This window comes from Ovis canadensis, chromosome 3 (genome assembly GCF_042477335.2).
Source record: "Ovis canadensis isolate MfBH-ARS-UI-01 breed Bighorn chromosome 3, ARS-UI_OviCan_v2, whole genome shotgun sequence".
In the NCBI taxonomy this organism is placed as follows: Eukaryota; Metazoa; Chordata; class Mammalia; order Artiodactyla; family Bovidae; genus Ovis; species Ovis canadensis.
The window spans coordinates 119,708,577-119,733,053 of NC_091247.1; the positions used below are offsets into that span (position 1 = coordinate 119,708,577).

The following is a 24,477-nucleotide window of genomic DNA, read 5'->3' on the forward strand; positions in this document are numbered from 1 at the left end:
TAAGTGTTAGAATGAGTAAATGAATCATAGATGAAGGTTGTAGTATATGACTGTAAGACTAGATAATTTATTGTGTCACTTGAAAAAGATGCACAACCTAAGCGTTGAAATTATTGTCATGGTCCGGGCACGGGTTGGAAAAGAATTTCCAGACATGAGACAGAATGAGAGGGAAATAAAGCTTATTAGAGTGGGAGAAGCTGGTAGAATAGCGGGCCAGCTCAAGGGAGAACCGACGTTGAACAGGGGTCCTTAGTCCACTTTTATACCCCGGGCACACGGAGTGGATTGGGGTCTTGTGGGTCATTTGCTGATGAGGCACATGTACTGAGTGTGGGAAGAGTAAGGCAAATACCTTCTCCCTGTGGGGTAGGAGGGGAGGCAGGCTATACTGCTCAGGAGGACCGGAAATCCATTAATAGTTACAGCACTGGGGAGGGAAGGATGATAGGGGTCTGGTTTTTCTGTTCCTGCATTCCAAGACCCACCTTGGTTTTATCTGCTCTTTCATCCTTGGGTCACTACAATTATGTTTTATTTCATGGAAAAAACTGAGGACTTCAGTCTGGGATACAGACTCTCAGGTAGCTTTTAGAGACTATTCCAAAGAAGTAAGGGAGGAGCCAAGATATACACGAGTTTCTGCAACAAACACAGGTAGTCTGAGCATCAAAATATCACCTGTACTAAAGGAAAACCAGACATCTCAAGTGACTCAATGTAATGCTTTTCTGTGTACAAGAAAATGCTGGGCTCTTTGAAACCAGTCTTCACTGTGTACCTCAGCTACTTGGGATCCATATCCTGCATTTCCCTCCGGAGTCTCCGCAGGGTGCACTGCCTGGGAGTCACTGAGGTGGCTGATGGCTTGATGGAAGGCATGCTGTTTCTCTCCGGAGTTCCCTCAGGGCTCACTGTAGAGGCTGGATGATTGCAACAGTCTTTGTTTACTGCTATGGGCAGGCAGCATTTTTTTCACTCACAATTGATTTATCCCACAAACGTTAAGAACCTATCTGGGGCCAGATGCCAGCCTGAACACTGAAACTATGAGAAAAGCCACTCTCTGCCCTCAACCACAGTCCTGTGGCTGTACCTCCATTGCAAGCAGATAAATTACAGGGCAGTAGAAGCGCACTGGTAGAAAACACAGACAGGGAAGAGTTAATGTGTCCTTGGAAATCCTAGAAGGGTTCATTGAGGAAAGGACATTTCAGCTGGATTATAAACCAGTTGCTTATACTCCACCGCGGAGTTAATGAGCAGTGGAAGGACAGAGTACCTTTGAAAGTAGGACATTTTTTAAAAAAACCCAGTGAAGACCATGTTCATTTTATAGGTTGAAAAGACTACTTTAAACATAAAATTGTGTTTAGTATATTGATGTTATTATATACTTAGGTTTCTCCAATTATAAAATCTTTTTTAATGCCTCATTCTTTTTTTCTCGGTGATAAAATGTTTTTTGAGGGAAATGCTGAATGAATCATTGTTGAGATACACGCCATTGCTTTCTTTCAATGACCCTGAAGTAATGTAGAATTTACGCTTCAGTGGTTGCAGTGCTCAAATGTGGCAGGTAGTGTATTGTGCTTGCTGATTAAAAAAAAAAAATGTATGGAATAGGTCCAAGTGTTTTTATGCACATTTAATTTTGAGGAAAAGATCATTGACTTAACATATTAGTACCAAACTGCAAAGCCTCGACAGTTGATTGTCAGTGTTTTTAAGATTATTATTGCAAAGATCATTATGTCTAAATATTTTTGAGATAACTTATCTTTTTATGTGTATTATAGAAATTGGCGTAAACAGTAGAAATGGAAAACAAAGCTATCCCGGAATGTGATAGACTTTTAGGTGGTACCTTTATTTTCTTAGGCAGATGTTATTTACTTTTGCCTTAGAAACAGAAAGCATATCCAGTTTTCACCCAATGGTCTTACAGATGACTACAGAGACTCCTCTTGTATTTTCATGAAAAAATTACTTGTCTTAAGAAATATATAGTAAAATCCTTAGAACGTGTACTTTATCATATATTATTAATTTTCATATATCAGATATTTGTACTTGATCATGATTATATTTAGGTTGGAAGAAAGCAGCCTATTTTCCTCAGTATGACTATCTTATGAGATTTTTAACATTACCTCTGACATACCCATGGAATGTGTCCTTTTTCTTCTAGGCTCTACGTTTTTTTCTGTTTTTGCCGCCTCACTTATAACTAACGTATCCCCGTCTTATAATAGACACTCATGGAAGAAATGGGAATCTCCACACTCGTCTGTGTCTGCAGAGCCTAAATGCAACTAGTGTATTGGACTGTATGTGTGAGATGTCCCCAGACTCAAGCACTGGAGTGAACAGTGTATTATGTTATCTATGTTATTTACCAATGGCCAATGGACAGGGAGGCCTGGCGTGCTGCTATTCATGGGGTTGCAAAGAGTTGGACACGACTGAGCCACTGAACTGAACTGAACTGAACTTTGTTTAAATCATGTATAAAAATGATGGATTTGCTTATCATCCAGGTGTGTGTTGAAAAATTACTTACCAACAACACTAGCATTTTTCCCTGAAATTACTTTTATATCTGTGAAATTACTTTAACATTTATTTACTTAATATTTCAGAATTCTTCAACATAAAAAAATAAGATTATGAATATATACCACAATATTTGCTTCACAGTGTAAATCCAGGGGTGAACATGAGTGTCAGAGCCACCCGTGCATAGCCAAATAAATAAAATAGATCCCCAGCTTCACTGAGTTATTCAGTTCAGTTCAGTTCAATCACTCAGTTGTGCCCAACTCTTCGAAACCCCATGGACTGCAGCACACCAGGCCCCCCTGTCATCACCAGCTCCCGGAGTTTCTCAAACTCATGTCCATTGAGTCAGTGATTCCATCCAACCATCTCATCCTCTGTCGTCCACTTTTCCTCCCACCTTCAATCTTCCCCAGCATCAGGGTCTTTTCCAATGAGTCAGTTCACCACATCAGGTGGGCAAAGTATTGGAGTTTCAGCTTCAGCATCAGTCCTTCCAATGAATATTCAGGACTGATTTCCTTTAGGATGGACTGGTTGGATCTCCTTGCAGTCCAAGGGACTCTCAAGAGTCTTCTCCAACACCACAGTTCAAAAGCATCAATTCTTTGGTGCTCAGCTTTCTTTATAGTCCAACTCTCACATCCATACATGACCACAGGAAAAACCATAGCCTTGATTAGACAGACCTTTGTCAGCAAAGTAATGTCTCTGCTTTCTAATATGCTGCCTATGTTGATCATAGCTTTTCTCCCAAGGGGCAAGCGTCTTTTAATTTCATGGCTGCAATCACCATTTGCACTGATTTTGGAGCCCAAAAAAATAAAGTCAGACACTGTTTCCTCTGTTTCCCCATCTATTTGCCGTGAAGTGATGGGACCAGATGCCATAATCTTCGTTTTCTGAATGTTGAGCTTTAAGCCTACTTTTTCACTCTCCTCTTTCACTTTCATCAACCAGCTATTTAGTTCTTCTTCACTTTCTGCCATAAGGGTGGTGTCGTCTGCATATCTGAGGTTTTTGATATTTCTCTTGGCAATCTTGATTCCAGCTTGTGCTTCCTCCAGCCCAGCATTTCTCATGATGTACTCTGCATATCAGTTAAATAAGCAGGGTGACAATATACAGCCTTGATGTACTCCTTTCCCTTTTGGAACCAGTCTGTTGTTCCATGGCCAATTCTAGCTGTTGTTTCTTGACCTGCATACAGATTTCTCAAGAGGCAGGTCAGGTGGTCTGGTATCCCCATCTCTTTCAGAATTTTCCACAGTTTCTTATGATCAACACAGTCAAAGGCTTTGGCATAGTCAATAATTAATCTTTAAAAGTATAATATTAAAGACATGCCAAAAAAGTCACTTTCTTCTTAGAATGATTAGTAATCTAGTATTTATTTCAAATTGTGATTTGCCAACAGGTTAATTAGCTACTTTTTTAAAACTTTACATACAATAATATTTTTATATAGTTCAGAATTTTGACATATGCGTCAAGTCATGTAACAGATACCACAGATCTTCCCATACTCCTATCCACTGGCATCACTGATTTGTCCTACATATCTGTAGTTTTGCCTTTTCTAGAATGTCACATAAATGGAGTGTATGTGAATGTTCTTGACAGCTTTATTCATAGTATTTTAAAACTGGAAATAACTCAGTGTGTAAATGCAAACTATGTGTATAAGATACTCAGATATGTAATTTTTTTTAACTGTCCTAGTTTGTTGAGAAAAGCTTAGCAGAGCAGTATATCTGTAAGTTGAAGGAGATAAAGACTTGCACTTTTATAAAAAAATATAGTCAGGAATTCTTAGAATATCTTAATGAAATTAAAAATGAAATGATGAAAATATACTGAGTTTGAGACATATTACTTGGAGCTAATTATTTGAGTAAATTAACATTTTTGTCAGTTAAAAAAGGCTGTTTTCTATGGAGTTTTTCGCTTAAGTAAATATGCCATAATAAACAAGATTAATTGCATCCTACCTAGGGAGAATTCTGGTTCTAATAAACCAAAGATGAAAGTCAAAACACAGAACCTTAGGATGAGGAAAATCATGTTGTCAACAATCAAAAGGTGTTCCTTTAAGATTACTTAGCAAAGAAATATGTTGAACACATTTTTTTCCTCAAATTCTACATTTATTATTGCATTTAGTCTAACTTAACATTATTGGATAGAAGCAGTATTCTCAAAAGTAAAACTGTTTCATTTATTTAACAAACATCAACTAATCATCTGTTCAATGGTTGACACCATGTTAAATGCTAGAATTATGAAGATAAATGTCACACAGTCTCTGATGTCAGGTAATCCAGATTATGACCAGGAAGATGGGAAAACAAAATAATGGCATAACAAGCCGTACATGCTCTGATACAGTGATTAACAGTTATTTCTTCTGATCATGCTGTAGTATCCCTGTCTGGAAGAAATGCTTGAACTCTTCTAATGAGTGATAGGGCTGCTGTTCTGCCATATATTTGCCATTCATCTCTATTACAACCCTTACCATTTTGTATTATAATGGTCTGTTTATGTTTGCCCTCCACGATACACAGTGAGCTCTTCAAAGGATAGGAGCTATAATTTATTAATCACTTAATGAATAAGAGCAGATTCTTACTAAAAGCTCTTATGGAAGGAGTATACAGACTGGTAATGCAGAACGCAAGGAGGGCCATGCCACCTGTAACTGAGACAGACTTTAGAGGATAAGAAGCAACTTGATCAACAGTGAATCCAGGTGAGAGAAGAGAGATACAGGCAGTAATGTTTTGAAGAAGGATAAACAGATAGGCAGTAACTGAAAGGGAGAAGAATTTTTAAAGAGAAATGATGGAATCTAGGTAGACTGAATTTGAGATTTGAATAGGACATCCTTGAGAAACTGTTCAGAGGAAGGCTGGAAAAGGCTGCTCAGTTAATCAAGAAAGAAGTCTGAATTAGATGTAAACTTGAGTATTGTCATCATGGAGGTGATATTGAACTTGTGAGAGACTAAGAAATTTCCAAGAAAGAATCTCTAAGTTGATTTAAGATTAAGTCCTGAATTTTGAGGAATTTGAAGGAATCACAAAGAAAAGAAAAGTAAAGGGTTCTGTGGACTGGGGAACTTTGCAAAGAGCCTCTAAAGGCTCATCATTGGTGTATTTTAAGATACAAGGGGTGAGAAGATGGGAGGCAAGAGAGAGAAGTGCTGACCAAGTTTTAGGGCAAAATTCCTGGGTTCACATCCCAGCTCCATCATTCAAACTTCCTGAACCCCTTTATCTGTATAATGTCTGTCTCTTGGCTTCGTTTGGGGATTAGATAATATATATTAAGTATTTTGGAGAAGGAAATGGCAACCCACTCCAGTGTTCTTGACTGGAGAATCCCAGGGACAGAGGAGCCTGGTGGGCTGCCGTCTGTGGGGTCGCACAGGGTCGGACACAACTGAAGCAACTTAGCAGCAGCAGCAGCAGTAGCATTAAGTATTTAGACGAGTAGGACACATAGTAAGCACTCAATCTATGGATTTATTGGCCTTTGTGAAAGTGGTTTCACTAAAGTACTAGGAGTAAGATCTTGGGATTCAGAGAAAGAAGAACCAAAACTATATCATTGGAATCTGAAGAAAATCACTTTTGGATTAAGCAGAATTTCTAAGTGAGAGATCTAACCTCAGCTGAGAAATCACATGAGGTTAGGTAACTTGAATCTATATGCAGTTATTATTCAGTTCAGCTCAGTTCAGTCACTCAGTTGTGTCCGACTCTTTGCGACCCCATGAATCGCAGCACGCCAGGCCTCCCTGTCCATCACCAACTTCCGGAGTTCACTCAGACTTACGTCCATCAAGTCAGTGATGCCATCCAGCCATCTCATCCTCTGTTGTCCCCTTCTCCTCCTGCCCCCAATCCCTCCCAGCATCCAGATCTTTTCCAATGAGTCAACTCTTTGCATGAGGTGGCCAAAATATTGGAGTTTCAGCTTCAACATCAGTTCCTCCATTGAACACCCAGGACTGATCTCCTTTAGGATGGACTGGGTGGATCTCTGTGCAGTCCAAGGGACTCTCAAGAGTCTTCTCCAACACCACAGTTCAAAAGCATCAATTCTTTGGCGCTCAGCCTTCTTCACAGTCCAACTCTCACATCCATACATGACCACAGGAAAAACCATAGCCTTGACTAGACGGATCTTAGTCGGCAAAGTAATGTCTCTGCTTTTTGAATATGCTATCTAGGTTGGTCATAACTTTACTTCCAAGGAGTAAACGTCTTTTAATTTCATGGCTGCAATCACCATCTGCAGTGATTCTGGAGCCCAGAAAAATAAAGTACCTGTTATAAAAATATATAATAATATTTTATACTATTCATTCTCATTAATTTACTTTGTTGTCATTTTCCAAAATAGTAATAGGGAAAACATGTTTAATTAACAAAGTCAAGACAGGTATGGAAGACCGCTATGGTGGCAAGAGCTAGAATACAGTACTTCTCACTTTAGCAGTCCGTTTGTTCAAGCATCTTTGGATCCTGCATCATTCAGTAAAGAGATCAGTGGCATAAAAAACACGAGAAGGCCATTAAAAGTAGACAACAGGAAGTAGCTATCAAATAGTCTTAAAAATTAGGAGTCGGTAGATTTTAGAACGCTGGAAATATGGAAGATTGTGACCAAAAAATGAGACTGCAACATTTGAGATCTTGGTGGTAAAGCAGTTTGAGGAGATGACGGAAAAGTGTAAAGTATTATAAACTGGTTCATATAAATGATTCATTTTCTTCCCATGCTACCCTGTGAGATAGGGAGATCAGAACAGCAAGACTAGCTATGTGCCTCTAATAAAGGCTCATGTGAAAACCTTTCATTTTAGGAATCCATTGTTCTTTCCATGAGGAATCCATTGTTCTTTCCATGAGGAATCCATTGTTCTTTCCATTATACCAAGATAAATTCAGATTGTTCATGGCTATGATATTTCTTAATTTGATATATGTTTTAATTTTTCTGTTGTGAGATTGAAAATTCATATCTTATTTTGAATTCCCTCATTTATATTATTTTAACCACAAAGCCACCGTGATCATTTGAAGTTTTAATTGGCTTTAAAACACAAGTGATTTTTTAAAATTCCATAAGAGTTGTTGCATTTAACTTTGAGTTGCAAATGCTAGGATTTATATTGGTGAAAGCTATAGTTAGAAATATTGATTCTATCTTCCTTGCCAGAGAAATCCTTACCTTAAAAAGATTCATGTTTAAAACAGGTAAAATTTCCTTTTTGTTTAATTTTGAGTACTTAATATATTCTGATAAGTATTTCTTAAAACTCCATTTCATATGAGTATGAAAGATTACCTCTGTAATTTTCTTTCTTTTAACCTGAATAAAAATGAGAATTTATTCAACATTTACGTCAGTCATTGCCATACAGTAGAAATTGCCAAATAGAAGAATTTCAAAGAAAACTATCACACAGTTCCGTGCTCAGAAAACTCACGGTCTAATGATCCACTTATACACATGTTTGTAGATGTGTAAAACAGTGTGCTGCACCCAGTCCTGTTAGTCTGTTCATGAGTATTATGACAATGCAGAGAGGACGCTCCCTAGCTTATCCTGAAGACAGTTGCTCGAATTGCTTTGTAAGGCAAGTGTGAGGTAGTCAAGTAGGCCAAAGGGTAGCTTAGTCAAAGGCAGACGTTGCAAACAATGTGATGGTGATGGGAACTGAATGCAGCTCTTAGTCCAAGTGCACACAGTCAGGCAGGGGATGGAGAGTTTAAGCTGAAGAAGTAGTCTGCTGCTGCTGCTGCTAAGTCGCTTCAGTCATGTCCAACTCTGTGCGACCCCATAGACAGCAGCGCACCAGACTCCCCCATCCCTGGGATTCTCCAGGCAAGAACAGTGGAGTGGGTTGCCATTTCCTTCTCCAATGCAGGAAAGTGAAAAGTGAAAGTGAAGTTGCTCAGTCATGTCCGATTTGTAGCGACCCCATGGACTGTAGCCTACCAGGCTCCTCCGTCTGTAGGATTTTCCAGGCAAGAGTGCTGGAGTGGGGTGCCATTGCCTTCTCCAAAGAAGTAGTCTAGGGCCACATAATTTGGAAAGCCATATGTTTTTTAAAGGAATCTGATAAGTAGTTGCTTAATTAGATAGCAATTAGTAATTGCTTAATCTATTAAATAACTACTTAAATAGACAAGTAGTTGCTCAAGTATGTATATTTAAAATTTTATAATTATATGCACACATTCCTAAGAGAATATACGTATTATGCTATGCTAAGTTGCGTCAGTCATGTCCAGCTCTTTGCGACCCTATGGCCCATAGCCCACTAGCCTCTTCTGTCCATGGGATTCTCCAGGCAAAGATACTGGAGTGGGCTGTCATGCCCTCCTTCAGGGGATCTTCCTGACCCAGGGATCAAACCCACGTCTCTTATGTCTCCTGCATTGGCAGGTAGGTTCTTTACCACTGGCACCACCTGGGAAACCCAGTATATGTATTGCATAGCATATATAAACATTAAAAAAAACTAGAGGATATATGAAAGAAGAAATATTATTTTTAAAATTATGAGTTATTGATAGAGGTTCTTAGTTTCAAACTACAGACTCTATCTAATTTAAGGAATGAAGTGATCTAAAAAGGCTGTTGGAATAATTGAGGTGATTGGATAATGAGGCTCTTTGCAGGCTTTGATCCTGCATCACGTCTTCCTCTACCAGGAACCTCTGAACCCTGGGACTAGAGACCATGTATCTGCCAGTGTTTATAAGAGAAAAATCGAATGACTACTACTCTGTTTGCCAGAAGATTATTTTTCTCATTTGTAACTGCGGGTGCATGTGAGGCCCTGTGTTACGTGTCATATCTGTCTATAAGGAAATCTGGAAATGTGAGTTTCTTACATTCTGTCTTGAGAAACTAAGGCTCCTAATGTGGGAAATTATCAAAATAAGATGTGGGGGAGATAATCAAAAGATGAGAGCAGCTTCAAATGGCAGGTATTTCCTACAGTGGAACAAAATACCCTTTTGCTGTGATTAAATACATAATTGTTACTGGTAATAATATGATTTATAAATGTGTTTGGTCGTCATGTTTTATGCTGTCAGTAGCTCACCTAGGGGCATCTCGTCAATAACAATATTTTCTATAAATTCGAATTTCAAATTTTCTTCTTGATAATTACATTTCTAGTCAGTTTGCTCTGTGATCTCAAGCCATCCGTATTGTTTTTACTGTATGGTGTGACTCAGAAAGCACACATAGCAGAGTAGGAAAGTTACCAGTTTACCCTTCCTTTGCCGTTAGCTTGTCCTTTCGTTATGCATGGTCTCTTCTTTGTGTGGATTACTTACAGATGGTGTTTTAAAGCCACTTGTCTATTTTATGAGACTTCACTCTTGTCTGTATGTGATATATGTATCCAGTTTACACAAATCAATTCATAGAGTGCAGGTGAGCAGCAGTATTTCACAGGAGACTGAAAACCAGCCAGTGAGAGCCGTGGTTCACCGCTTTACTCTCTGGAGTTCCCATTCCCATGGAGTTCCCATTCCCATCAGGTGACCCTGGTCAGCCTGCATGACGTCTGCATCATCTGACATGTTGATTGAGTGAGGGTTCCCGTGGTAGTCTGCGTATGAATATTGATATAGCCTATTTTATTTATTCTTCTTTCAATTGAGAACAGATTTATTCCAAATTTCAGATACTTTCCTTATGCCCCAAATGATTACTTTGTGCACCTTGAAGGGCAGGAGCTTTATACTGTGGAACCTACAGCTTTGGTAAAGAGAAGTCTTTGAAGAGTGTTAAGTTAGGGAGTGACATGGCTAGATGTGAACTTCTGAATGTTGACCCAAGTTTACCAGGTGAAGTTTATTGAGAAGGACTGAAGGCAGGAAGGCCAGATGAAAGAATATTGTATGTTGTCCAGGTCAGAAATCTTGAAGTATTGCAAGAGGAATGCTATGATAAAATAAGTCTCAATCTTCAAGAGTTGGTAAATCATTGGAAGTAGTTATTGGTAGGAGAAAGACTAAGGAATGATTTTCTGGTTCTTGACTAAAGCACAGTTTTTGTGTGCTTGTGTTTCTTCTTACTTTTTGACACAAAGGATGGATTCTTCCATGCTACATGACTTCTGATTGTCTTCTCTGGGGGAAAAACAAAGATTATGGGTATAATGTTTTTTTTTCCCTGATGCTTTGAAGTATTAATAGCAATATTTTTTGTTGTTGTTCAGTTGCTTAGTCATGTCCAACTTGTTGCAACCTCATGGATTTCAGCATGCCTGGCTTCCCTGTCCTTCACCATCTCCAGGAGTTTGCTCAAACCCATGTCCATTGAGTCAGTGATGCCATCCAACTATCTCATCCTCTGTCGTCCCCTTCTGCTTCTGCCTTCAGTCTTTCTCAGCATCAGGGTCTTTTCCAGTGAGTCAGTTCTTCAAATCAGGTGGCCAAAGTATTGAAGCTTCAGCTTCATCAGTCCTTTCAATGAACATTTGGGGTTGATTTCCTTTATGATTGACTGGTTTGACATCCTTGCTATCCAAGGGACTCTCAAGAGTCTTCTCCGGCACGACAGTTCAAAGGCATCAATTCTTTGGCTCTCAATATTATTTTTACTCATTTTATAAACATTTCCCCTGTATCTGCTCTAGGCACTGATTCTTAGCAAACCTTTGATAAGATTATTCTCAGGTTTATGCTCAGTTCTTAACAGTATGATTTTCCAAAAATGAAAAGTGAGTATTTTTCATAAGATTGAAAAAAAAAGAATTATTTTCCCAATACATGATACACGTTAAGTGGAAATACGGGTGATTTGCGTTGTGCACCCTGTACTGAGTCATTGCCACTGCCTGTCTTTAGCTGGGATGACAGCAGTTCCGTGAGCAGTGGTCTCAGCGACACCCTGGATAACATCAGCACTGATGACCTGAATACCACATCCTCTGTCAGCTCTTACTCCAACATCACTGTTCCGTCCCGAAAGAACACTCAGGTAAGAATTGCCTCCATTCTTTCTCCAGTGCTTCTGCCAGATTTTCCCCCAAGTTATGTTACATTGCATTAAAGTATAGCACAGCGTCTTTGTCTGAAATAATTACATTAAACTGAGGCAGCTTATGTATATGTATTCTTTCAATTGATTACAGTCTAACCCAGGAAGCCTTCTGTTGCATATCTTTCTTTATAATATTGATATACTTGTTTAGGAATCCAAAAATGATTTTTTAATTGTCTAATTTTGGATGGTTCGTGATTCATTTTATATTGATCTCTGAGATGCATCGCTGAATCTCTTGAGAATGGTGAATCGAGAATGAATATTAGATAATTAAGTTTTATCTTGTCTTACTTTTCCTTGTTAGATTTGACATAGAAAATGCCTTCCTCTCTGGAGTGTTTAATTGAAGTTTTCTGCACAGATTTCTTCTGATATTCTCTAATATGTGCAAATGAGAATTATAGGACTAAAATTAATGAAACTTAAATGAACAGAGAGATAAAAATAGAGGCATCTTTGGAGTTCTTTTGAAATACAAATCACTGCTGCTGGTTTTTTTTTAAGCTAATTATCTGAAAGGACATTCCAGGGCCCAATTCACACTTGATAGATTTTTCTGCACAAAGTTCTTCTGTCCTATTTTCTTTACAGCTGAAGACAGATTCAGAGAAACGATCTGCAACAGATGAGCCTTGGGAGAGCACCGAGGAGCTGAAAAAACCCGAGGAGGACTTTGACAGCCATGGGGATGGGGGTGGCAAGTGGAAGGGCGTTTCCTCTGGACTTCCTGAAGACCCTGAGAAGACGGGGCAGAAAGCCTCCCTGGCTGTTTCTCAGACAGGGTCCTGGAGAAGAGGCATGTCAGCCCAAGGAGGAGCACCATCCAGGCAGAAAACTGGGACCAGCGTACTCAAGACACCTGGTAGGCTGGTCTTCTGGCAGCTCTTAAGCTGAACTGTTTCAGTTTGATCTTTCTTGTCTTTAATAGCAGCTTTTCATAATTATATCAAAAATATAATTATTTATATCGATATAATAATTCTCCATATAAATACTTCTTCTGTCTAAATTTCACGTGCCTTACCATATGCATCCACATGAATACAACACTCCAGGCATCCTCTAGAGGGTATCATCACAGTTTGGTGAGGGTTTTATTTTGCCACAGTCATTTCTGGTCATGTGGAAATAAAATAAGCACACTTATTAAAAAAAATAAGAGAGCTTTCATTCTGATTTCCTATAAAGTTTGGAATATTTATGTTAACTCTCCCCCTGTGTTTCACTTCTAAGAGGCAAGAAAAGTCACACTAATCGAATGGGTTGGAAGGCTGGAGATTTGAAACATTATTTCGAAATTAGACTTGATAAAAGATTGAGTAAAAGATTTCTGTAAATTGTACCATCCTTCTTTTTTTTTAAGACGCTCTCCCTATTTTTAAAATGATGCCTCATATAAATAGTGCCACCTGAGGTTCTAATGTACCAGGATCCTTCAAACACAATCATCTGATGAACTCTTTCTCAAGCACTTAGTTTGATGAGATTAAGTGCTATCTTTACAAAGGAAGAGAGTTGCAAGCTATAAGGCAATAATACATAGCAAAAAATATGCATTTTCATTTTATCTCCTTGCTGTCTAGTCATTTTCCTCTAACAGCCATATTTTTATAGCTTTGTACTTAATCTTCTGAATATATTGCGTACATGCCTATTTAGAGCTAAAATAATGAATAGGAATTTAAGTAGTAAAAAAATATATTTGGGCCTCCCAGGTGGTACAGTGGTTTAAATCTGCCTCCCAATGCAGGAGACACAGATGTGAATTCGATCCCTGGGTCAGGAAGATCCCCTGAAGCAGGAACTAGCAACTCACTGTAGTATTCTTGCCTGGAAAATCCCATGGACAGAGGAGCCTGGTGGGCCACAGTCCATGGGGTCGCAAAGAGTCAGACACAACTGAGCAACTAAGCACACACACAGATGTACTCACATTTTACACTCTGTTTAAAGAAATATTATGTGCAGGCACATAAATGTGTATATTTCTCACTCATTAGGGAAAACTGATGACGCCAAAGCTTCTGAGAAAGGAAAAAGTCCCCTGAAAGGATCATCTCTACAGAGATCTCCATCAGATGCAGGAAAGAGCAGTGGAGATGAGGGGAAAAAGCCCCCTTCGGGCATTGGAAGATCAACGGCCACTGGCTCTTTTGGATTTAAGAAGCCGAGTGGAGTCGGGTCCTCTGCCATGATCACTAGCAGCGGGGCCACCGTAACAAGCGGCTCAGCCACACTGGGCAAAATCCCCAAATCTGCTGCCATTGGTGGGAAGTCAAACGCAGGGAGGAAAACCAGCTTGGATGGGTCACAGAATCAGGACGACGCTGGGCTGCATGTTAGCACCAAAACCTCCCTGCAGTACCGCAGCTTGCCCCGCCCGTCCAAATCCAGCGCCAGTGGCATTCCCGGCCGAGGCGGCCACAGATCCAGCACCAGCAGTATCGATTCCAATGTCAGCAGCAAGTCAGCCGGTGCCACCACCTCGAAACTGAGAGAACCCACGAAGATCGGCTCAGGGCGCTCGAGTCCCGTCACGGTCAACCAGACAGACAAGGAGAAAGAAAAGGTTGCAGTCTCAGATTCAGAGAGCGTTTCTTTGTCAGGTTCCCCCAAATCCAGCCCCACGTCTGCTAGTGCCTGTGGGACACAAGGGCTCAGGCAGCCAGGGTCCAAGTACCCTGACATTGCCTCACCAACATTTCGAAGGTAAGAAAGCGTAAAATGGTGCTGGGACAGCATGTAATGCTTTATCTATATCTGTGTGTCCCATAGCCTGTCCTATAAAAGATGTATATCCTCCATGTGTATGTATATGCGTATAGCCTCAGTGTATGGTATATATAACTTAGATTCTAAGTCAGCTTCTGAGTACAATGAGTTTTCAGAAGCCGATGCTATAAATACCTAGTGGAAAAATATTGCTCATTTTGAGAAATGCTCCAACTTTGAAGTTTCACTATTGTCACAGCAAAACAAACAGCATTTATGAGTAAAAGCAGATGGTAGTACCTGGGGGAGTGATAAAACAGTAGCTTGTAATAGATTTTCATCTTTACACAGTTAATAAAATAAAATAGGTCTTTATGACTATTGGTATCCATTTCTAGTGTTTATTATCTTGTTGGCTGCTAATGAGCTGATGTTAATCATGAACATAGATGAAGTTGTGTTCTTTATACAGTACTGGATCACAGAGGACAGATTTATGTAGCACCATATCCTGAAATCTTAATGAAAGTCAAGGTATGATATGATTGACAGAATTTGAAAACCTTTAGATGCTTGGCATAGGATTATAACTAAGAAATGTGCTAGGTTTTCTAACTCATTATCAGCTTTCATTGATATGACTTGAATAACCTATAGGGCTTGGTTTCTGCATGGGGATTGTTTTTGATATTCAATGTATCGAGTTCTCCTTCTCAATATCAGTGTGTTTAAATACTGATGTGTTTTAAGTGGCAGGAAAATACATACAGGTAAAGATTTAGTACAGACAGTTAAATTATTCTGGGTCTGTTTCCTTGTCTGTGAAATGACAGGATATGATTTATAGTCCATTTATAATCCATTACATGATTATGTTTAGTATTTTTAATGTTTGCTTTTATTATACTGACTAAACCAGGAGCCTTGATATCTGGGAAATAGTGTCTTGAAACACTTACTTTTACATTTCAGTAATCTCAGATACATGATTGTTTGAAAGACCTAGAGGTTTTATATTCCACAGTAGAAACATTAATCCTGAAGAAGTGGTGTTTTGAAATGTTGATTCTCATTGCAAAGAGTAATCACTTGTAGTGAGAGTAAATATTTCCGTTGCTTAAGTAAAGCCAATAGTGCCCTCCAGTGGCCCATTACCTATGAAACAATTTCTCTTATTCGTCATAAAATATTTCACTATGGGAAATAACGATTTCATTGCAACTTAATTAGTGATCATTATGTCATTTTTCATATCACACTTTATTTCCATATTTACATGAATTCAATTATATCATCTGCTTCATTTACAAAACTAAAATGTTTTCTGAAGAAACTCCGACATCTAACTTAGCACCAACCATGTTTCAAATCACTATTATAAATATGTATTGGAATAGCACTGGCAACTGACATCTGACCCTCTGGCCTTTCTTGGGGAAACTACAGACATACTGACATGTTGCCGACAGTATCCAATATTGTTTCTAACCAACTCCTCTCTGACAGTCACTTAGGACCCCAGCCATACAACACAGACTCCTAAACTTTGCCTTCAACATTCCTTCTAGAGTTTGAATAAGCCGACAACATGAAGGAAAAAAAAAAGAAAAGAAGAATAATTTCATATTATATACCGAATGCGTAGAAGTTGTTTCATTATAATGGTTCTATAAATAGGTAGCAAGTATGTGCAAACTACTTAATTTTGCAAAAAAACTCTCATGATTACTTAACTGCGGAAACCAGGGACTTTGATGTTTGGCTTACCCTTCCTTCTGTGTGGCCCACGTCCCCCCATCATCAGGATGGCAGCCCAGTACCAGTTTACCCCTACGGCAATAAGAGAGAGAGATTAGGAAGTTCAAGCTTATCAAGTTTATCAAGCTTATCAACAGGAAGTGCTCGGTGACCTGTCCACCAGAGCACGCTTGGCTCTATGTACTATAACCCTAAGTATTAAATGTGGATGTCAGTTTCTCGGAACAACTGAAGCTGTTATTTGTTTTTCTTTTAGGTTGTTTGGTGCCAAGGCAGGTGGCAAACCTGCCTCCGCACCTAATACTGAGGGTGTGAAATCCTCCTCTGTAATGCCCAGTCCCAGTACCACACTAGCGCGGCAAGGCAGTCTGGAGTCGCCGTCGTCTGGTACGGGCAGCCTGGGCAGTGCTGGTGGGCTCAGTGGCAGCAGCAGCCCTCTCTTCAATAAACCCTCAGACCTCACTGCAGACGTTATAAGCTTAAGCCACTCGTTGGCGTCCAGCCCAGCATCGGTTCACTCTTTCACATCAGGTGGTCTCGTGTGGGCTGCCAATCTGAGCAGTTCCTCTGCTGGCAGCAAGGACACTCCGAGTTACCAGTCCATGACTAGCCTCCACACGAGCTCTGAGTCCATTGACCTCCCCCTCAGCCACCATGGCTCCCTGTCTGGACTGACCACAGGCACTCACGAGGTGCAGAGCCTGCTCATGAGAACTGGTAGTGTGAGATCTACTCTCTCAGAAAGGTGAGCTCTCCTGGAGGCCTTGCTGAAGTCTTCACCTCCCTCCTCCCCACACTGTACCTACCCATACCCTGCATTCAGTTTTGTTTTTTTTTTTTTGGTTTTGTTTTTGTTTTTTTAAATTTCAGTGAGAGTGCCACTTTGCAAAGGGATGTCGGATTATTAATACTGGGCCTTTTATTTGGTGTTACTACCACATTTGCAGAAGGTGAAAACCATTAAGGATCCATAAAAAACTGAGTAGTTTTTTGGTATGATGCATACATATACACCCACTAGCCAATTTAAATAAAATTCAAAGCATGTTTTTATGTATTGAATGATGTTTTCTCAAGACACAACGATTTAGCTTGAGCTCTAGGACAACACAGCTCCTTAGGATGATTTAAGCATATTTAAAGATCAAATCTAAATGGATTCTACAATTATGCTCAGAGTAAAATGTTCAGTTGGCTTTATTAGCATTTCTTTGGAAAAATAGCAAATGGATAGCTAGGAATCCTAGTTGAATTGGAAAAGAAAAGATCAGTTGTCAGATATGAATTCTTAGACAAAATTACAACTCTAGTGACATTTTTATTAGGCCCTTTTTAAACTACATTACAAGATATTTCTCATTGATTTAATTAATTACTGTTTTCCTTTAAACTTAAAATGACCATACTAAGGCATTCCTTACCTAATATACTTAAGAGAAAGCATCTCTGTTGGCCAAGAAGGCTCTGGATTCTCCTCCCTAAAAAATCCTTTCTCAGGTATTGTGGTACTGATTCTTTTCCCCAGGAATGTATCTTAAAACTGCCTGGTTTTCCATGATGAACTTAGTGCTGTTTGTTTCTCGGCACACCTAAAGCTTTCAGAAATGCCCTTGGCTGTATATCTTAATTGTGTTATTTGTGAAAGTGAAGGTCACTGAAAATGCCTGATAACTTTCACAAACTTTTATTCAGTCTATTGTTGATGATGACATATCACTTCAAACATGGCACGCTGCAAATAGGTTATTATTTGTTAACAATACTCACCTTCCAAAATACTGATTGTTTTTATCATGACTACAAGTTGACCATTTAGCCATCAACTCATTTCTTTGGCATTCGTACATTAAAATACAGGAAAGTGGTCAAGTAATTATTTGTAACCAAGTAACTCTAAAATAAATCTAGTTGATAATACTGATGAGCTTTATAGCTGCAGTATAAATGTGGTGTTAATATTTTCCTTTGATCTGTATTCTAGCAGAAGTCAGTATATATATAATTTTAGCTGTGGAAATACACTGACAAATATACAGTTAATTTTCTCTTTAAACAAATCTTCTTTTTAAACTTGGTTTTCAGAATTCAAACAGACCAGTTTTACAGATGGATGTGTTCTGGTATAAACAGATAAATAATTTTTCTAAACTAAGTCTTAAAACTAATTTTGAAGAGGTTAAATTTTTACCTTTTACTCTTAGTAAGATATATTCATGACTATTAAACTATGAAAAAGCAAATTATCTTCATAGTTACGGTATACAATATAAACATTAACTAGTTTCTTCCAATAAATTACTTGACTGAAATAATTTTGATATAAGAAGTTGTGCTTTTTTTTTCTTGTGAACAAAATTGCAAGCAATAGCAATTCATCCTAATCCTTTAAAGTACACCCAAGAACTAAGTGATCCCTCGAAGAGAAAATTAGATCCTATCAGAGATCCTGACTTAATTACAATAGTCCACATAATATTGGGAACACTAAGGAAGCCAAGCGTTTAGCAGGAGGAGAAGGGGACGACAGAGGATGAGATGGCTGGATGGCATCACCGACTCAATGGACATGAGTTTGGGTGAACTCCGGGAGTTGGTGATGGACAGGGAGGCCTGGCATGCTGCAATTCATGGGGTCGCAAAGAGTTGGACATGACTGAGCAACTGAACTGACTGACTGAAGAGAAAATGGGCCAAAATAAATATTTTAGGCAAAGTAATTAGAAAGATATAATAGAGATGTATGTAAGTTAATGACTTTCCTGTTGATTTACAATTTCAGAAGACTTTATTGATATTTATTATTCTAATACTATTAAATAAATAGCCTTTCATATAGATTTTAATTTTGGTCTAAATTTCTCCTCATTAAAGTATCATAAACAAATTATTTAAAATTTAACAGTTTTTTCCTCTAACTGTTCTAGATCAGAGCAGCCTTTGGCTATTAGTTCCCATTTGTTTTGTACATTTTGCGTTTTATGACCAAACCAAACCTTAAAAATTTTTAAGTTGTAGCCAACTTTAAAGCATCTGGCTTGTTTTTTACTGTCAGATCTAGCTACCCTGCCTTTAAAATCCTGTACCACGTTTACTGGCTTCAGACAAACAGTGCCTGTCCTCTTCAGACTGTTAATTAACATTTCTACTTCATTTATCCCCGTTGCCCTCTTGGCTCTTGGAGGCATAAGAGTTTTTAGCCTTTCAGCATTTGTGAAAAGTGTCTATATTATAAAATCATTAATATCCAGATTCAAACAGATATTTCTACTGAAAATTTTAACTTATATTGGTAAACTTATTTTCTGATTTTCCTTTCATTAAATTCTCTGTACAATACAAACATATAATGTTTACACAGTAAATAACATGGGCAAAACCATGCCTATTTTCGCTGTTCTCTGTGATATTAAAGTTTAGTAAATTCATACATATGAAAGAGATAATCTTTAAAATAGCTTACGATGCTATCGATGCTTCAGCATGTTGTAGTATATATTTAGAGTACTCTTGTAGTTGTTCAGAATGATTCCTTTCTGTTGTACTAAAAATACAGATGTACTAAGAATACATCTAGAGTCAAGATACATACTAGAATTGGCTTCTACATAATTGTGTGATTACCCCATGTGGACATTCCCAGTACATAAAGTAAAAGAAGATGATGTCTTTGGATGGTTTCTATTGCAGTGCTAATTAATGGAGAACCCATAGAAGAAAACATTTTAGCTTTGATTTTTAGTGATTAAATTTCCAGTCATTGTGTTGGCATCCATGTTATATCATCCTCATGTACATATCCTGTGTATTCAGTTTTGACCATTTGAAGTTTAATGAAACAGATATCATCCTGAAAATCCAAATTAATTTTATTATTTGGTTATCCATATGCCAGAGATTATAACAGAAATTCCTAGACTCATCCCACTTAATTCTTGACACCCTTTCCTCTATTTTTAGGGAGGCCACTTCTCATTTTCTCCAGACACATTCTTTCTTCCCTTTTTAGGACCAATTGATAATTGTTTAAAATAGACACTGAAAACTCATAGCCTTTTAAACATCCAATTTATAATTTGAAAAGGTAGCATAGTTTAATTGTATTAAAATATTTACATAAACGATGCTAGAAGGATTACATTTCAAGCAGTTATATATTTCTCTTCTTTTTCTGTGAATAGGAATATATCTGCCTTTATTTTTACTAAAGATCATCTAAATACAAAAAATAAGTATTGAAAGGGGATTTATTACATCTCTCTCTGTTGGAGCATGCCACTTTAACTTAGGCAGAGGTCTTTCTCATTCCTCCTCTATGATTCTCTTAGGTGTGAAATCATAGCAGAAATCTAGTCGTTTGCATGGGGAAGGGAAACCTACCGTAACACTAGGTAAATAGAATCTAGAGAAGTATGTTAATATATAACTTAATCTATCTTCAAATAGACCTGTCACTAAGTTATCATTGAATGTGTTACAACGTGAAATCCAGTGTCCTTTGGTTGGCATTTTCCAATGAGTTAAGCATTAAACATGTTTTTACAAAAAAGAAAACCTTATTTTGTGTAACAGATTTCAAATAGAGTCATTTATGTTGGATGTATAATTTGGAGGGTTTTTTTTACATTATGTCCTTAGGGGTTTTCTTTGTTTTAACAGCATGCAGCTTGACAGAAATACACTACCCAAAAAGGGACTAAGGTATATATTTCTCTCAGCACAATTGCTGCCTTTCTCTGTTGTTATGTAAACTTTGTGTGCTGTCTCTCTACCTCTTTCTTTCTTTGTTTGCAAAGAAGCGCCTGACATCAAGGATCAACTCACTCTTAATCCTGATGTTTTCTCTGGCCTGAGGAGTTGGTGAGATGGCCCTCAGGTAGAAGTTGGTAGAGGCCAAAACTCAGTAATTTAAATGTGATGAAAAAGACATTATTTGGGGGGCAGCAATTTTAATAGAATTCAGGACTCACTTCTGAAGAATAAAATCAGTTTCCCTAGTGTTTGTATCTTGGAGGCATATGCCTCGACCCCTATAGTCTGCACCTGTAGCCAATTAATGTTGAAAGGTTGAAGGATACTCTAATTTGAATCAAAGAACGGTTATTTTCATCATCAGAGGACAAATAGTGTAATTAAGGGATAATTTTTAAGAAAACCTTTTGGTAAAAATTTAGAAGAGCTTTTTGTTCTGTTTTTCAGAAGTGCTGATATCTATCAAAGCAGTACAGAGAAAAGTTAGTCTAATATTACATAATAATATAAAAATAATTATTTCTGCTGCTAAATCACTTCAGTCGTTTCCGACTCTGTGCGACCCCATAGGTGGCAGCCCACCAGGCTCCCCCGTTCCGGGGATTCTTAAGTTCATAAAAAATATAAAATGAAAATTTAATACATGGCCATCTTTTACTGTACACTTCTATCTAATGGGAAGATATGGAATAAACTAGAGGTATGACACTATACGAACATGATAGGTTGACTGCTATTTGGAACTAAGAATTTACTTACGCTGGCGAAAGTGAATACTGGCCTATTAGACCTTTATCTGTTATCCTCCTTCTCTCCAGTTTCTTAGCAAGAGCAAACAGTTTGCAAATATTCCATTTTAAGATTTTGTTCCAGAAATGTATTCCAATAAAGGGAGCTTATTTCTCTTTCCATGTTTTAAAAAAATCCAGACATGGTGTCAAGTGGCATTTTTAACCAAATAAATGTTTTCCCTTTCCTTTAAAAAAGATCTGGCAGTTTGTGTTCTGTTTCCTGTGTCTTATTGTGACCATCCATCCGTTCCTTTGGCTTCTGGCCAGCTAATGTCTACCATATTTACTTTGTGTTTTCACCCTCTTCACACCCTTCTAAACACCATGCTTTTGTGCCCTTCTCAATTAACCTGGCTGTCTGCTCATTGCTTATGATTTTCAACCACATATCTCACAGGAATGTAATTTTCTTTTCAAAATCCTTTTTTTTTTTCCTGTGAGATTCAAACAGATGGTGTCAAATCATCTGGAAGAACTAAGCAATTATAATTAAATTCAGTCTGTTTGAGAATGTTGTTCAGTCTGAATAGTAAGCTCCTCTCAATTGTTTCCTCGTCCTGATATTGCCTTGCCCTTGCAGATGTGCTGAAGTGTCTTAGCTGTGCTGTTTTGCAGATACACCCCATCGTCTCGGCAGGCCAACCAAGAGGAAGGCAAAGAGTGGTTACGCTCCCATTCTACTGGAGGGCTGCAGGATACCGGCAACCAGTCACCCCTGGTGTCCCCTTCTGCCATGTCATCTTCTGCAACAGGAAAATATCACTTTTCCAACTTAGGTAAAATCTTCTAAACCATCAGTTTCATCTTGTTCCGTTTACCACCTACTCTCCAGGAACCCTGGCATATGTTCACAAGGATTGCTCATTTAAACAGGAGATAGACACCTTAACATTACCTTTTATTTGTACGTTCACAATCCCCAAAATAATTCCCAAGCATTATGCAGTTTATTTCTCATGACAACCAGTTGACATAGTTAATACTGTTGTTATTTTATATCCTAAGATCCAGAGGCAAAAGAGATTTTTTTTTTAATTAAAAAAACAAAATCAGGAATCTTAAGGGGCAGAGGTAGTAACTGATGCCAGAACACCTGACCTTAAGCCTAGGAGTTTTCTCAGAGTCCTCTTAGAAACCAGTAAAACCCCTCCTTCTTTTCTGTTTAAATGTTTTAATCCTTATAAGAAAATTAATTATCATTTTGTAGAAAAAAAGAAAATAGAAATAGTTAAGAAGAAAAAATATCATTCCATGACTCCATAGTCACATCTCCATTTTAAAGTTAAAACTCTCCTTAAAATGCATATGAGAATTCCTATTAAGGAATCTGTGAACATTTTTGGATGAAGGCAATGAAAAGAAATGATTATTTGAAACACTGGATTACTTTGTGTTTAGCATAACTTTTACAAAATATAAAATCATTTGCACAAATATCACAGCAAACACAAGGGAAAGTGACAAAATAATGAAGGCCTAAATATGCCAGTTATCATTGAACAGATCCATTGCTTTTAAAATTAATGTCTCTTCTATAAAGTCATGTGTAAAATAGTCGCATTATTTTTTTCACTTGAGGATTTTTGTGTAGCAATAGACCAACAGAATGTCCAAATTCTTTAATAATTTGGACTTTTCAACTTTCCCCCCTGTTGGGATAGTCAAGGCTTTTTCTCTTCTATTATAACTGTTCTGCTATAGAGACTAGAGATTATGACAATGAAAAACAGTTATTTAGGTTATTGTTCTGAACGTACTAGTGAATATACATCCAACACCAAGTTTTTATTGATGAACCTACACAGTGATGAGATTTCTTTGTCTCATAATGGCGAAGGATGGTAAAACTTTTACTTTGGGTTGTAGTTATAAAACGCAACAGGAAGCTTAAAACTTTGACTTCAAAAAATGAAATGGAAATGTTTTTGTAGAGTCACAGACATATGAAACAAAATCTGATATTGTACAATATTGAAATCAAACCCATGTCACCTAGTTTGCTGAATTTGCTGGGTATCTCATGGCTCCCTCCTGTCAATCTTTTCATTAATTGACATTAATCTGAGTATATGAATCCTTACTCCATTATTTTTCCATTGTTATTATTCTGATTCAGTTGATCCCATTTTTTTTTTTTTGAGAAGGAAGAAACTTGCTATTTACTGTGTCTGATATTAGCAATCATTTTACTTCAGTTTTCTCACCTGTTAAATAGGTTCCCAATACCTGGGTTACATTGTAAGGAATGAGTAGCATGTACGAAGAGACGAGAGACAGAGTATCAGACTTGGTAGACTCCGCTACATCATCATGTTTGTTGGAAAGAGATGTCTTACACTAGCAGAGAGTTGCAGTAGGTTTCAAATAGATCTTACTATCTCTACTTTCATACCGCTCCAAGTGTTCACCCACTGGGACTTATGAAGAAAGATCTGCCCATACATATCCACACACTTTTATGTGCGTCCCCGTATTTTATAAGTGGGTATGTGGGTTCATATCAGATATGCTGTATTATTTTACAAGAGTAAAAAAAAAAACTAGTTTCAAAACCATGAAAATTGCTGTTGAAGACTTTTGGTTGTGTTTCCAGACCACTGGAACTTACATTTATTAGGCAAGAGAGCAGACACTATTAAAATGCAGTCATAAGTGATTTAATAATCACTGTATTATTAAATTTTAAAAATATGTCAAATGCAACACTGTAACTTGAGTATGGGTAGCATTGTTCTACATTTTACTTTAGTAATCACTTGTTTTCAATTTGATCATTTTTTGAATAATCACTAAGATAAGTGATTATTACAAACACTTAAGA

At 37.8% G+C, this 24,477-nt stretch overlaps 1 protein-coding gene across 20 annotated transcripts in view; it reads left to right on the forward strand.

Annotated features, from left to right (window-relative positions):
• NAV3 (neuron navigator 3) overlaps positions 1–24,477 on the forward strand; it is a 902,370-nt gene that overhangs the window by 790,950 nt on the left and 86,943 nt on the right. For 14 of the 20 annotated variants that reach the window (XM_069584096.1, XM_069584098.1, XM_069584085.1 and 11 more), the window contains 6 exons: positions 11,448–11,580; positions 12,238–12,508; positions 13,647–14,355; positions 16,373–16,861; positions 20,773–20,814; positions 22,272–22,432. In XM_069584096.1, coding sequence (XP_069440197.1) covers positions 11,448–11,580; positions 12,238–12,508; positions 13,647–14,355; positions 16,373–16,861; positions 20,773–20,814; positions 22,272–22,432 — 1,805 coding nt within the window. The remainder of the gene's footprint in view (positions 1–11,447; positions 11,581–12,237; positions 12,509–13,646; positions 14,356–16,372; positions 16,862–20,772; positions 20,815–22,271; positions 22,433–24,477) is intronic. The other 6 variants (XM_069584099.1, XM_069584102.1, XM_069584104.1 and 3 more) reach the window with 3 other exon arrangements.